This window comes from Phragmites australis, chromosome 24, assembly GCF_958298935.1.
Source record: "Phragmites australis chromosome 24, lpPhrAust1.1, whole genome shotgun sequence".
Classification (NCBI taxonomy): Eukaryota; Viridiplantae; Streptophyta; class Magnoliopsida; order Poales; family Poaceae; genus Phragmites; species Phragmites australis.
The window spans coordinates 8,741,680-8,756,962 of record NC_084944.1 but is presented as its reverse complement, the minus strand read 5'-3'; the positions used below and the strand labels follow the sequence as shown (position 1 = coordinate 8,756,962).

At 43.9% G+C, this 15,283-nt stretch overlaps 2 protein-coding genes across 2 annotated transcripts; one reads left to right on the top strand and one right to left on the bottom strand.

Annotated features, from left to right (window-relative positions):
- Positions 1-4,255: 4,255 nt before the first annotated feature.
- On the top strand, positions 4,256-6,294 carry LOC133907334 (GABA transporter 1-like). The gene is made up of 6 exons (XM_062349353.1): positions 4,256-4,501; positions 4,656-4,778; positions 5,032-5,319; positions 5,400-5,530; positions 5,605-5,820; positions 5,895-6,294. The coding sequence occupies exons 1-6, from the start codon at positions 4,327-4,329 to the stop codon at positions 6,276-6,278; spliced, it is 1,317 nt and encodes a 438-aa protein (XP_062205337.1). The 5' UTR covers positions 4,256-4,326; the 3' UTR covers positions 6,279-6,294.
- A 132-nt stretch (positions 6,295-6,426) lies between these two features.
- Positions 6,427-10,319, bottom strand: LOC133907333 (exocyst complex component SEC15A-like). The gene is made up of 3 exons (XM_062349351.1): positions 10,218-10,319; positions 10,046-10,109; positions 6,427-9,144 (listed from the first exon to the last, which is right to left on the bottom strand). Exon 3 carries the CDS (start codon positions 9,135-9,137, stop codon positions 6,771-6,773), a length of 2,367 nt encoding a protein of 788 aa, XP_062205335.1. The 5' UTR covers positions 9,138-9,144; positions 10,046-10,109; positions 10,218-10,319; the 3' UTR covers positions 6,427-6,770.
- Positions 10,320-15,283: the final 4,964 nt, after the last annotated feature.

Genomic DNA, 15,283 nt, shown 5'->3' with positions numbered 1-15,283 from the left:
AATATTCCTATATTCTGGGAAGTAAGGTATTCTGACCATTCAAATTCATCGTCTCCAACAACTTCAGGCTCCAATCCTACCAATCTTCCAATGGCTGACGATTTTTTTTTTCGAGAACGTCCAATGGCTGATGAGATCAACATGCAATGATACCAATGGGCTCTTTGCTAATTTGCTCCTAATAGAAACATGAGCTCCAAGTTGCTTTGAACTTTGAAGTCGGTTCAGCTGATTTATCTGTACATTGCCATTTGTCAAAGTGATAATGCTTCGTCTACCACTATTATTATTCTATTCTGAAACCAGATGTGTGATCTGCCTCTTCCTTCGAATATTCCAAATTGATCCTACTACCATTTCAGATCTGAATCTAATAGGAGATAGTCAACATGCATTCCAAAATTTCGATGAGAGGCTTTGTCTGTGATGACCGGCCATCCTGAAAGCTCAGGCGTCCAGAACTCAAGATCCAAATGTCAGTATTTTCTCTTTTACCATCTGTCCCTATATAGCAGGCCATGGCCCGTCAGTTCTTCACGCTTTTGTACTTCGTTTAAATTACAATGGCATCGGAACTTCGGCAAAGTTGCAAAGTGCTTGTGCACTTAAAATAATATCATGGTATGTTTTTGGCTAATGTCAACATGTAGGTAGTAACTCCGCCTATGTTGTACCAACATAGCCGGTCCCAAGCCTAGGTTAAGGAGGAGGTTTGTGACAGGCTTGATGAGTCAACATAAAAAACCTAGCAACTTTTAAAGAGATGAAACCCCAAAAAAATCTATTGGTGCGTAACCCTTTTAGCGACGCGCTATATATGAACTCGGTGTGATGTTAAATGGACAAGAGCCAGTCCGCCACCCTCTTGGTGACGTGCAATATCTTAATCTGGATACGGTGACAAGTGGGCAAGGATCGAGTCGTCGTATCCTTAGTGGTGCGCTACATCGGCGTCCGGGTGTAGTAAAAAATAAGCAAGTGTCTTTGCATTTGTCTCAACGGGTACGAAGGGTAAGGAAGTTAGCCGAGCTAAGTAAGATCCCTAACAGGTAAGTTGCGAGAGTTAGTTGATACAACAGTTAGGAGATTTGTAAATATTCTATATGTTCAGGAAACTAAATGGAAGAGACATAAGGCGAAGGAGGTGGAGAATACTAGCTTCAAGCTATGGTACACGGGGACCACAAGTAGAAATGGAGTTGGCATCTTGATCGACAAGAACCTCAAGAACAGAGTGGTGGACGTCAGAAGGCACGGAGATAGGATTATCCTTGTTAAGCTGGTTATTGGGGATTTGGTTTTGAATGTTATAGCGTGTATGCCCCTCAATCAGGTCACAATGAGAGCATCAAGAAGCAATTCTGAGAAGATCTGGATGACATAGTTAGTAGTGTGCCTATTAGTGAGAAGCTCTTCATAGGAGGAGACCTTAATGGCCATGTAGGTACATCTAATGTAGGATTTGAGGACGTGAACAGGGGCTTTGGGGTTTGGCGGTACGAACCAAGAGGGAGATGATGTCATGAACTTTGTTGTGGCCTGCGACTTGATAATAGCTAACACCTTCTTTAGAAAGAGACAACCCCATTTAGTGACCTTTAGTAGTGGCCACTACTCTAGCCAGATTGATTTTGTCTTTGCAAGAAGAGAGGATAGATATGCTTACTTAGATTGTAAGGTGATACCTGTAGAGTGTGTTGTCCCTCAACATAAGCTTGTGGTGGCTGACTTTTTCTTTCGCATTCGTGTTCGACGGGACAAGGGTGCCAAACTCGCAAGAATGAAGTGGTGGAAGCTCAAAGGAGAGGCGACATAGAACTTTAAGGAGAGGATTATTAACGAGGGATCTTGGAAGGAAGGAGAGAATGAAAACGACATATGGATGGAGATGACAACTTGCATTAGGAAGGTGACTTCATAGGTTTTTGGGGTGACCAAAGGAAGTAGGTGCGAAGTTAAAGACACTTGGTGTTGGAGCAAGGATATTTAGAAGACTATCAAGGAGAAGAAAGAATGTTTCAGATGCTTACACCTTGACAAGAGTGCGAACAACATAGAGAAGTACAAAGTGGTAAAGAAGACTGCAAAGCGAGCTGTGAGTGAAGCAATGGGTTAGGCTTTTGAGGACCTTTATCAGCGGTTGGGCACAAAGGGAAAAGAAAATGACATCTAGCCAAGATCTGTGAAAGGAAGATGAGAGACGCCAACCAAGTCAAATGCATCAAAATGTGACCAGTCGATTTCTGGTGAGAGATGGTGAGATCAAGGCTAGATGACGAGAGTACTTCGATGAACTGTTCAACAGGGAGAGCGAGAGCTCTACCATTGAGTTGGATGAATCTTTTGATGATAAACATGAGATTTGTACGAAGGATTCATGAAGCTAGGGTCAAGGAAGCTTTAAAAAAGATGAAAGGAGGCAAGGCGACAGGCCTGATAGTATCCCATTGAGGTGTGGAGATGTTTTGGAGATATAGCGATAGCATGGCTAACTAAGCTCTTTAGCCTAATTTTTCGGTCAAACAAGATGTCCGAAGAATGTAAGAGAAGTATATTAGTACCAATCTTCAAGAATAAGAGAGATATTTAAAGTTGTACTAATTACCGTGGAGTTAAGTTGATGAGCCATACAATGAAGCTATGTGAGAGAGTTATTGAGCATTGCCTAAGAAGAATGACTGGCATTACAAAAAGCAATTTGGTGTCATGCCTAAGAGGTTAAGGCAACTTATGCAGAGATATAGGGAATAAAAGAAGAAAATGCACATGATATTCATTGACTTGGAGAAGACTTACGGCAAAATACCAAGAAATATCATGTGGTGGGCTTTGGAGAATCATAAAGTCCAAACAAAGTACATTATCATCAAGGATGTGTACAATAACATTGTGACAAGTGTTCAAATAAGTGAATGTGTCACCGATGACTTCCTGCTTAAAATAGGACTACATCAAGGGTCCGCTTTTAGCCCTTATTTATTTGCTTTGATGATGGATAAGGTCACAAGAGACATTCAGAGAGATATCCCTTGGTGTATGCTTTTTATTGATGATGTGGTGCTAGTTGACGAGAGTAGAATAGAGGTTAATAGGAAATTGAAGTCATTGAGATATACTTTAGAATCGAAAGGTTTTAGACTTTTAGGACTGAAACCGAGTATATGAAGTGCGATTTTGGTGATACTAGGCAAGAGGGAGAAGGTGTTCGTCTCGGTGGAAAGGTAATTCTCAAGAAGTATACCTTTTGATATTTGGGATCAATGCTACAGAGAGATGATGATATCAATAAAGATGTTAGTTATAGAATCAAAGCAGGATGGATGAAATGATGTCAAGCTTCTGGCATCCTCTGTGACAAGAGGGTACTACAAAAGCTGAAAGGTAAGTTATATAGGATGTCGATTCGACCAGTGATGTTGTATGTCGCCGAATGTTGGTCAACTAAATGGTGACATGTCTAACAGTTAAGTGTAGCAGAGATGCGTATGTTGCGATGGATTTGTGGCTATACAAGAAATGATTGTATCCGAAATGATAATATACGTGATAGTGTAGGGACAGCGTCAATTGAAGAAAAGCTTATTCAACATCAGTTGAGATAGTTTGGACATATCCAACGGAGACCTCTAGAGTCACCTATGTATAGAGAGATACCGAGACGTATTGATAATATGAAGAAAGGCAGGTGTCGATCAAACCTAATATGAGAGGAATCTGTAAAGAGAGACTTGAAGAAATAGAATATCTAAAAAAACTATTTATGGATAGAAACGTGTGGAAGTTAACAATCTACATGGTAGAATCATAACATATACTTTAGTCTCCTTTACTATTATTATTTTATTTTTTTTATTATTAGTACCTTTATTATTATTATTATTATTATTATTATTATTATTATTATTATCTTTTTTTTAAATTAGATCTTATATGTTTGGAACAAAGATTTTGTTGGTGTTGTCGTCGTCAACATGAAGGTAGTCCTGCGAATCAAACCATGTTTGGCTAGGTGATAACTGGCGTCGCTAGACAGTACGTGTCAGGGAGCTTCTCGTTTATTTCGCTTCATTAATAGCCACAATATTACTTAACATAAAAAATACCACGTGCTCATAACTTTACATCACAAGCTGCACTCCATCTCCATTTCCACTCCTCTGGCTCTGCCGAGGGGAAAATAGTCAACTTAAGACAATTGGTGCACCACTTTCCATGCGCTTTCCTTTCCAAGAAAGCGAGATCTCTGCCTGCGTGAGATGTCGTGCATCTCTGTCTCTGGTGCATCACTGATTGAAGGCAGGGGAAGAGCAAGTAGCAACTTCACACATGCCGTCGCCGGCAAGAGGTGGCGCACCGGAGGATCAGGAGGCAGTGACCGTCGGCGTCGAGGGAGGGAGAGGCACGTGGAGGCACGCGGCGTTCCACGTGGCGACGACGATCGCCACGCCGGCGGCGTATGCTCCCTTGCCCTTTGCTGTTGCCTCCCTTGGCTGGCCTCTTGGTGAGTAGCATCAGTCTCTCCATGCAGGGGTTAAGTTTCTGCTGCTCCACTGTTTAGGTTGTGTGTGTACTCTGATAAGTGTAAGAGCAGCTTTCTTGCCATATATGCAACCTTTGCTTCCAACTGATTCAGTAATCAATTGCTTTAACCACAGGTGTTTGCAGCTTGGTTACTGGGACATTGGTTACATGGTGTTCAAGCTTGGTTGTGGCCTCCCTGTGGCAGTGGAATGGAGAGAAGCACACCAGCTACCGGCAACTTGCAAAGAGCATCTTTGGTCAGTAACATTTTCGCTTCATCAAACTGTTGTTTTATACCTGACAATATTTCAACAGCTGAAACTTCTGAGATGCAGAACGAGTTACTGAAAGAGCAATGATGCTACTAATTTCTCACAGAAATGTTCTTAGTGATTACTGTAGTTTTAATGTCTCATTAGTGAACTCCTTTTCAGTTAAAAGCAACTCTTTTCAGTGCTGCAACTGAAAAGTTACCATTAAGCGATGACAAAAATCTGTGCTTTATTGAAGGTCCCTGGGGCTACTGGTATGTGTCATTATTCCAGCAGGTGGCATCAGTCGGCAACAACATTGCAATCCAGATTGCGGCCGGCAGCAGCCTCAAGGCTGTGTACAGGAACTACTACACCTCTGACAAGGGCGCAATGACACTGCAGCAGTTCATCCTTCTTTTCGGTGCATTCGAGTTGCTCCTCTCTCAGCTCCCTGACATCCATTCGCTCCGGTGGGTCAATGCCACCTGCACTGCTAGCACCATTGGATTTGCAGGGACAACCATTGGTGTCACAATCTATAATGGTAATTTCAGCACATTTTCAGTCTGCAAGAAGTGCTAAAATTGCTGAAAATGGAAGAATGAACAGCTGTTTCTACTGCAGGATATCGGATCGATAGAAAGGAAGTCGATTACAGTCTACATGGAAGCACTGCAACTAAGATCTTCAGAGCTTTCAACGCATTGGGCACAATAGCGTTCTCATTTGGCGATGCGATGCTGCCAGAAATTCAGGTGCACATTTGATATTCAATTGAGTTTCATGCTCGTAATATCCTGTCATTCTCACAAACCTTGACTGAATCCAGAGCACGGTGAGAGAACCGGTGAGGGCAAACATGTACAAAGGCGTCTCAGCAGCGTACACGATCATCGTCATGTCCTACTGGACCCTGGCATTCAGTGGCTACTGGGCATTTGGTTCTGAAGTCCAGCCCTACATCCTGTCCTCCCTGACTGCTCCAAGATGGGCAATTGTAATGGCAAACCTATTTGCGGTCATTCAGATCACAGGTTGCTTCCAGGTAAACATCTGTCATTTTCCATCTGCAATAACCATCAAGTAACCATCCTCAAGTAACTGTACTTTTTCACCAAGATATACTGCAGGCCAACATTCGCTTACTTTGAAGGGCGGGTTCAGGTGAAGAACAAGGGCTGCAAATCCTGGCTGTGGAGGCTGATTTATACTTCTACATACATGGCAGTGATCACCCTCATCTCCGCGGCAATGCCATTCTTTGGGGACTTTGTATCAATTTGTGGAGCAGTTGGCTTCACCCCTCTGGACTTTGTGCTGCCTGCATTAGCACTTCTGAAGACTAGGAAGTTGCCTGATAACCCAGGATTGCAGTGTGCTGTGAAGGTGCTCAGCTCTGCTGTCGCCATCTTGTTCTCAATCATTGGTGCTCTTGCATGCATCGGTGCCATCAGATCCATTGCGCTCGATGTCAAAACTTACAGGTTGTTCCATGATATGTGATGACAGTTTTGAAGCATCAGGTTGCCTTGTTCATTAGTTCATGCGATGTAGCTTCGTTTGTTCCAGTGGTAGATGCCTGATAATTTGCAATGTGTGATATACAGTACACGGAGAGAAACGATTTTATCAGTTTCTGTAAGATAATACATACCGAATAAGAATACAATTCCTTCCTAAACAAGAGAACTTGAGCGAATGCAACAGAAATTTTCCTCACACTCAGACCTGACTCTAATACCCCCGGGGGGGGGGGGGCAGTCATGCATTCTGCTCTGGGCATATATTCATCCTCATTCATGGGTACTAGTGTTACCGGAGGCAATATCACAACAAGAGTACTGCCATCATAATAGTCAAGTTTTGACCTATAGAGATCATTACAACTACATTAAATGAGGGGGGAAAGGAAATTGAAACGGCTTTAGACCAACACTAGAACAGTGTTCTTCTAGAGGGATTACTAGCTTATTCTGAGATGCAGCATAGACAATCTCAGCAAAAATCCTTTAACCTTCTCTTCAGCACATCCAAGGACTTCTTTCGGGCATTCTGCACCATGTTTCGGCTTGAAAGGCTCCCAAACAAGCTGTCTGGGGCATCTTTGAACTTGTCGCAAATAATTGCCACCTTCTTGTGGTCCAAAGATCCATAATTCTTCTCCCTGATTACAGGATTCATGAAGCTTTCAGGCTGGTTGCTGAGCAGAAGATTGATTAGCTGCCTTACTTCAATTAGACAATCTTTGAAACTCGTTTCCTTTCTCAGGTTTGACAACCCAGTGCTGCGGTATGTGTCATCTGCAAACCCCTCCAACATTTTTAGGTCAATGTCAATACCAGCAACAGCATTTGCATTGAACCTTTTCACCCTGTCACTAAGAAATACTGTTATTATAGAGTCTGAGATGTGGCTTAGTGCACCAGATACGACCTTGTATAGGGCATCTCTTGGTAAAATTTGCTGCCCAGAAGATGCTACTGCATGAAGATAGATTATGACTTCGTTCATGTAGTCATTTGCGTGTTCTGGAGCTTCCTCCACAGTCCAATTGATGCTAGTCAACTGCAACATAAACTCATCAATCTTGGAATTGACCAAAGTTATTGATCCATTGTATGCTGCATTCTGGGAGGCTTTGAGCACAGCTCTAGCAGTCAAACCAGAATGGGGCTTCTCAAGAAGTCGCCTAGGAACACCACAACGTTTTGCAGCATGCAAGAGGAACATATCACAGGACTGCTCGAGAATGGCAATATTTCCTGCAATCTGCACCATCTGTGGAAATTCCAGGGAGCCACCATGTATCAGGTTTAGAAAACCATCATTTAGTACATCAATTAACAACTTGTCTAAGTAACTTTTCACCACATCATACAAGTTCATACTACCACCATATGACAAGTAGCTGACAGAATCCTCGATAAAAGAATGCACAATACGGCAAGCACTGGGAACAGAAGAGGAAAACGGAGCAACATACGGAAAATCTGGTACCACGTTAATGGGTTCTAGTTGAAATGCTGCGACATTCATGTTGTACTCATTTTCCTTCTTTATAACCATCCGCTCATATGAGTCTTTAGAAAAGATGTCATTTATCTGCTTCCGGCAATCAGAAAGAAGCAGCTCAAGATACTTGTCCCTAGTTTTGTCAAGAATTTCAACCAATGATGTGGCTTGGTATCCATATTTCTTCATGGATGTACCCAAAAGACTGACATAATCTTTTACGAGAAGGAGGTGGTTGGTAGCATCCATGCGAGAGAACTGTTCCTCTAAGATCGACATGACCTTAGAAATAGCTGTTTCCCACATTGTCTCAACCTGGCTCTCAGATAGAAGCCCATCTGCAGTTCGAAGGACACGGTCCTCAACAATAAAAAAGCCAGCTACCTGAGAAAGGAAAGGTTGATAAGACTCAACAAAGGGTTGTGATGTAGAAATTTGCAGGTCCAAATTGAGTTGCATGAGCCTATTGTTATAGTAATATTCTCGAAATTTTTCCCCAAGACCAAGACATATGTGAATATGGTGCGCTCTGTACACTGGTGTGAGATCAAATTCTAACATTGGTTCCTCATCCATGTGCTCCATATCCAAGGTGTAAGCATGCTCATCGAATCCGACGCGGCTACATTCTTCTGCTTCCCTCTGTCGGGCACGCATTCCCTCATCTTTCTGACGAGCCAGAGAAGCCAGGCCAATCGCAGCCTGCCCAACCTCCTTTGCAATCCTTCTGATATACACAAGCCACTCATTAAACTCACTACAAACTTTCTTCTCGATGTACAGCTTTATCATAGGAATTTGTTTCTGAATAACATTTTTCAGAAGCTTCAGAGGAATATTTTGCAGGTAGTCCTTCTCAATCAACTCCAAAGTTTTCAATGCAGAATGAAACTTGGCTTCTGCAATGTCCCTGTTGCATATCTTGCAGAGACTGGTAACTTGCAGACAGATCTTCAATGTAGCTAGGGCCTCCCCAACATTCCTATTTACCGAATACAATTCAAGGAGTTCGTCGAGCTTCAACAGCAAAGTGCTAGCAACCTCTTGCAAGAGCAGGTTCTCACCAGACAATGTACCCTTAAGCTCATCAGCGTCAACCAGCACGCCACGTAGCTCGTCGACCGCAAGGATAAATTCCTCATAATGAATTCTACAGATCTCTTCAATCTCAACCTCCTTATTCTTCGTGATGTTCCTAAGGCTGTGCAAGAGAGTTTCAGGCTTCCCAGACTCGAAAGAGTGCCGGACAATGGGACCCAAATCCTCATTGTTCGCAATGAAGGCAGCGAGGCCTGATCCGGTACCACCATTCCCATTTTCCACAGAACCCCTCTTCTTCTGAGCAGTCATGGTTAAACTGCAAAACAAAAGGAAAGAGATGTTGAACACAGAAGATATGTTTGGACTTCCTTAAAAACGAATAGATGCTACAAATGCTTAGCATATGAACAATGCCCAAGAAAAAAAAATAGCAAGCCAGTAAAACCACATATTTTTAAGAGGGGGGATGAGAAGGCAAAATCGTTAATAAGATTGACACTACAGGTAACAAAAGTCACACTAAGAAAAGCCCAGAGCATATATGAAATCTGAATGACACCGTAGCAGAATCCCACATAACAGAACACACGGCACACCTGGAAGCTAAACACGCGCTTACATTTTATCAAGAACCTTCTAAAAAACACATACAACACAATATCGAAATCGAACCACCATCCATGACAATTCCCTCCTTGAAATCTCATATTATCCGCACAGCAATAACCACTCGACGGACACAGAATCAGCCATTCGCGGAACCAAAATCTCGCCGCAAGCTTACAGAGATGCACACTGCCCACACAGGTAGCGATATCAGTACAAGAACTCGCGGTTCCATCGATTCCACCCCTTATTGTTATGACATCAGCACGCGCTGCAGTGATTATAACACTCTACCAAGAGCACAGGCAGCCACAACTAGTAGCACCCGACCCTCGCAAACCAAAGAACTGAACGCTAGGGATTTCACCCAAAATGTCCATTTGGGAGGCTGCCCGGTTCGCGGCCGCCGTAGCTCCTCCACCGCCGCAGACTGCGGCGCCCACCCACGGCCAACGCATCGGAACGCCAGCACCGACGCAACACACAAACACATCCGCGTAGAGTCCAAACCCAAACCGCCATGGTGGGAACGCAGGAGGCGAGCCCCCCTCACGCGCACCAACATAGAGCGGTGGGAGGAGAAGGGGAAGCATCAGTAGGGGAACCCTCACCTGGCCCCACGGGGTGCAAGCTTGGGGAGGACCGGAGTAGAGCCCCCCGGCGTCGCGCTGCGCCCTGCGAGAAACAGGGAGCGAGTGAGAGACGGAGGGTGAGAGCCGCAGCCAGAGGGAGGAGGACCATAGACGGGGGGGGCCTAATGGAGGAAGGGGAGTGACGGCGAACCTTGGGTCGGCCGCCGGCGGCCGAGAGAGAGAGAGAGAGAGAGAGAGGGGTTTCGACGTCTCGGAGCGTTTGGAATGGAATTTAGCGGCTTCCGGGGGATGGGATGCAGCCAAAGAAATTTTATAAGATCCGGTTGAGAAAGGTTACTGTGAGACTCAATATATATTGTTTTTTTCAATGGTTGTACATATAAAAAAGATGAAAGGATATATATCATATTGAGAGGGTAGATCTTCTTTAAAATTGGGTCTTATAAATTTTTTTTACTGAGATATAGAGGTAAGTGAGTGTAGTAGGGACACTCACGGTTGATTTCCAAGTGGATGGATTAAATTAACTGCTACAGTATTGTTACAGTGTCAAATGCTATGTACAATCCGTGCTATGGTACAAATCCGCTTTGTAGTAGAATCGAATATTGTTGGTATAGTAGCTAGTGATTAATTAATACATAAAACTATAATAGTAGACTTATATTATTATTTAAACAATGACTCTAAATATAATCGTTATCAATACATATGATCCGTGTCCGCTTCCGGGGTGTTCTTGAGGTGGGGTTCAGTTTAGTTTAGTGTTGTTTGAGCATGTTGAGGAAAACGACGGACTCCTATTCTGCCTTCCATTGCATTGACCAATTCTAGTTGTCGTAGGTGATCAGAATAAATTACTGAGTGCTAAAACATTTTTCTTGCCCGGTGCCTATGCACCACGTTGGCTTAATGTGGATTCACCACTGCATACAATATCGTATCATTCAGGTGCTTACTTCACCATTCCATGCATCATCTTCTTCATCCTCCCGTCCAATTTAACATCGTACGACGAACCAAACACTAGTTTAAACCTGACACCTCTGATCTAAACCCAAGCTACATCGGACAGCAAATGCGTGTTGCTTTCACGAGTGGATCCGGCGAACAGATAATTCCGTAGATGTGTTGGTAATTTTCAGCTTCTTGCAGCATTTGCATTTTTCCTTTAGTTGTAAGGGATTATAATCTGAACTCCTAGATCATAATACAACTCTAAACCATTCAGGATCGTTGCCCTTACAAAAACAAAGGCGATGCACTGAGCGCAAAGATTGTAAACCTGAAATTGCATTGACCGGTTCGTACCCACATGTTGTCCACAGGGACGGGACGAACACCCCGAGGAACAAAAGCCAAAATTCCCCTCTCGCACGACCCGTGGAGTTCACCTGCAAACAGATAGAAAGGACCAAAAGATATAGAAGCACCTCTGCCGATGCCTTACACCAGGAACCAGCCCAAGAAACAGGCAAATGTTGAAGCATACGTATTACAAATTGCCTCTTCTCCAGATGACAAAAGCATCATCAGACAGAAGCCTAATTCGCTCATTGACCTTGCAGGAGAAATAATTACAACCACCATCCAGATAGTCGCTTCAACATGCCTGTAGTGTTACGGGATATGGATATGAGTGTCAGAATTTAAGTCAAATTTAGTAGAAAAATTAGACATGTGAAATATAATTTAAAATCTAATATGGGTATTAGAATCCAACTCAAATTTAATGTGTCATATTAAAAAAACAAATTGTCTAGTAACATTGCATGCGTGCCAGCGAAATGTAGCCGATGAATGCAAGAGCCACGCGTTACGTTACGTACACATAAACCACTACTCAGTACAACTGATAAGCGCCCCAAAAGAAACCCAAAAAAAAAAAACTTCATTTCCATCCAAGCTGTTATATCAAGATCTCTAGCATTTGTTTGAACAACAGGCTGCAAAAACAATGCAGTATGAGATACCAGTTATGTGCCCTCGTGGATATCGCGGATGGTACCAGTTAGTATTTGCCAGTTGTTTCTGTAATTAGATATTGATCGAGTTTGGGTGTGCCTCCTCTGAGAATGCCTGCAGCGCAAACACTACATCAGAATAAGATCAATGGTGGCGAAATCAAGCACGTTAATTCCTTTGCCAGTTGTGGAAACATATGAAGGAAGTTGTTCTATGTTACTCCTACTTTGCAATTGAAACATGAAAGAGCTGGCCGACATACATTAATATCATGCTATCGAACTTTCTGGCAATGCTTATGAACCGCAAAAACTTCAATGGAAAAATCCTAAAGATCAAAGGTAGCGGCAAGACAAAATTTCAGATCTCAAGTTTTTAAAATCTTAATGCAAAGGATATCTCTGGAAAGCTTAAAGTTTTAACAAATCTAGGAAGGATGTTAATGCGGACGAACATTATAATCAACAGCAAATCCATTTTTCCTCTCCTTCAAAAGAAATTCATTGACAGTTGAGACATAGCTCCACAGTACTCTAAGTTCAAATTTCAAAGAAGAATTTTCGTGTTCGAAATGCTCACCTTATTATGCAAAACAAGCATTATCTACTTCTGACTTACGGTCTCATCTTTAGTCCTTACCTGGAGTTGTAAAATGAAACGGTAAGAAATAAACACAGAAGAACATACTAGAACTAGAAGAAACAAACAGTTCTGGAGAGCCTGTGCTTTGGCATTTTCTACAGAGTATATCAATGTAACTATAGATCTAAGGTGGAATACCTCAGCAGTAGTATCACTCCGGACCTTCCTAGTTGGATTCCTCATTGTGACAAATTCTTCGGCGGCCTGGGTGAACACCAACAGTGGCATCAAAATTTTGCTTTGTCAATCCAGCCTTAACAGCAATTGCAATGTAGTCCGGATGATCCTAACAATAAATCTGAGGTGTATTGGATGACGAGCACGTTAATCGGCGTTTCTTCATGGTGGGATCAGATGAACACAAGAACATAAGAATTTATTCAGGTTCAGGACTCCTATAGAATAATAGCCCGTCATATGTATTTTGTTATAAATTATATGAACTTGTTACAAAATATTATTTTTACAAGTTGGGTCCTCCCCTTTATATAACAGGAGAAAAGGAGTACATACAAACAGATCGTGCCAAACTTTGTAGTAAACATACTCCTGATGAAACCAACTACTCCTAACTCATCATGATGGGGGTAAGCATGTCTGATCTGCCCTGGTCATCCTGCACACCCCGTCACATCCGATGAATGTTGTCACACTCGCCTACGAAGCCATCTCATAGCATTAAATGTTATGGGACGGGTCACTGCATCACCACGCCTGCTCACGATCTGGCTTTCCGAAAGAGAGTGCATGGAGAAGGAAAACCACTTGAGTGAACGATATTAAATGTGATTTGATTGGTTAGGTGAGTACCTCCCATACGATCAATATAGGTTGGTCACAGGGTCTTGTCCTTTGACAAGGGGGCTGGTCACGATGTCAGACCGTGGTCTTGAAAATATTTACCATCGGCTGACATTTGGTAGTGGGGTGCCCGTCTGGTGGGGCACCCCCTTACATATTATACTGACAGTAGCCCCCAAGCTCCGTCGCGGATGTAAGGGGCTGAGTGGTTGTCGTAGTGGTCCGTGGTTGCTGTGCATCTGGTGGTTAGGGTTGGGTCTGGTCGCGCCACTTGGACCCAGGTGAGAGCATGTTCGCCTTAGGAGTGGTCGCCGACACGACCCACTTTTGTGGTCGACTTAGGAAACTGCATCCTGAGGGAGGTTAAACGTCTGAAGAGAGAGAGAGAGAGAGAGAGAGAGAGAGAGAGAGAGAGAGAGAGAGAGAGTATGAGGGAGAAATGAAACAGCACCATACCCGAGGGAATTTCAATTCCCAAGCGCAGCCTCTCAAATTTGAAAGGATCGAACCCTGTGGCGGCCCTTTAAATTGGAGCGCCGAGGTCCCTCACAAATCTTTCCATCATCTCCTTTAGCCTCCAGGCTTCTACGCCCAAAGCCCTTCGTCTCCACCTCTATTCTTGCCACAAAAGCATCTTCCTCCATAGTCCAATGGCACGCACCAGCAGTGAGCCTGCCTTCCCCAAATCCAAGTGATGCGAGGAAAGGCTGAAGCAAATGCACGATACTAACCTGCTCACTCACCTCCTGTCCTTTGGGTACCGCTCCGAGGAGAATGTGCTCGCTCTCCACCAGGGAGAGATTATGATGTTTGTCTCTTTCTTCTTAGCCAGCCACGTGCTGCCCTTCTTTGAATTCTTCACCATCATCATCTCCTTCTACGACATCTGTCACCTCCATCTCAACCCCAATTCTATTCTCATGCTGAGCATATTTGCTTATCTATGTAAGAACATCATCGGGTTCGTACCGTGCCTAGACCTCTTCTGGTTCTTCTAACATGTCAATCGATGACCAGGCCGACCACCAAAAGCTGTGGGTTTGTCTCCACGATGGCCCCATGGACTCCTACATCAAGGTGGGCCTCAAGTCGACGCGATCGGACTGGAGGGAGAAGTGGTTCTACCTTGTGGCAGACAACTCCTTGGACAACCACCACGTGCCGAGCACGTTGGCGCAGGTCATCGACAACTGGGGGAGCACCTCCACGACAATTCAAGAGCTGCTAACCCTCGCCAAACGGATCGGCCAGCTTCAAGAAGCCAGGCTAACAGGTCGGACGTCATCTGTGACTTCATCAAGCGCCGGTTGTGCCCCTTGCAGAGGCGAGCACATCCGACATTCCAGTACGCCGGGCCACACGACGTCAGTCGGGAGAGTTCCTCAGGTAATGCCACAGCTATTTCCCTGGTGTTTCTTGTTAGGTGTGCGACCTCTCACTTCTCCCCCTTTTATCCATATCTTACTGATGAGGTTGTCGACTTGTGGGTTTGAAACCTAATGTTGGCTGCCCCAAGGAAAGACGATCATCCGACTAGTGCCCCCCCCCCCCGCTGTGTGATCTTCCTTTGTCGAAAAGAGAATGGCTTAGGAGGGTAAATTTGGCATTTCCAAAAGTCCCACCCCCAAGCCATTTCTTGGTGTAGGATTTCATGGTTTGCACTGAAGCAGGGTCTTCCTAAGGTCTATGTCCAGCGCCTAGTAATCAATGAGGTCATGGAGGTCGTCTGAGATCTCCATCTGGGCGCCCAAACAATCTCTATCTCACATAGTACTGACCCATCTGGTCGCGGCGATGACCAAGCTACTCAAAGTTGATCGTCGACCACGGGTGGAAGATCCTGTGAGC

Bases quoted from the DNA above. Each gene is read 5' to 3' on its own strand.
- LOC133907334 (XM_062349353.1), top strand. From the start codon at position 4,327: ATGCCGTCGCCGGCAAGAGGTGGCGCACCGGAGGATCAGGAGGCAGTG. The intron at 4,502-4,655 runs GTGAGTAGCATC...CTTTAACCACAG, and splicing joins CTCCCTTGGCTGGCCTCTTG to GTGTTTGCAGCTTGGTTACT. The intron at 5,320-5,399 runs GTAATTTCAGCA...TTTCTACTGCAG, and splicing joins TGGTGTCACAATCTATAATG to GATATCGGATCGATAGAAAG.
- LOC133907333 (XM_062349351.1), bottom strand. From the start codon at position 9,137: ATGACTGCTCAGAAGAAGAGGGGTTCTGTGGAAAATGGGAATGGTGGT.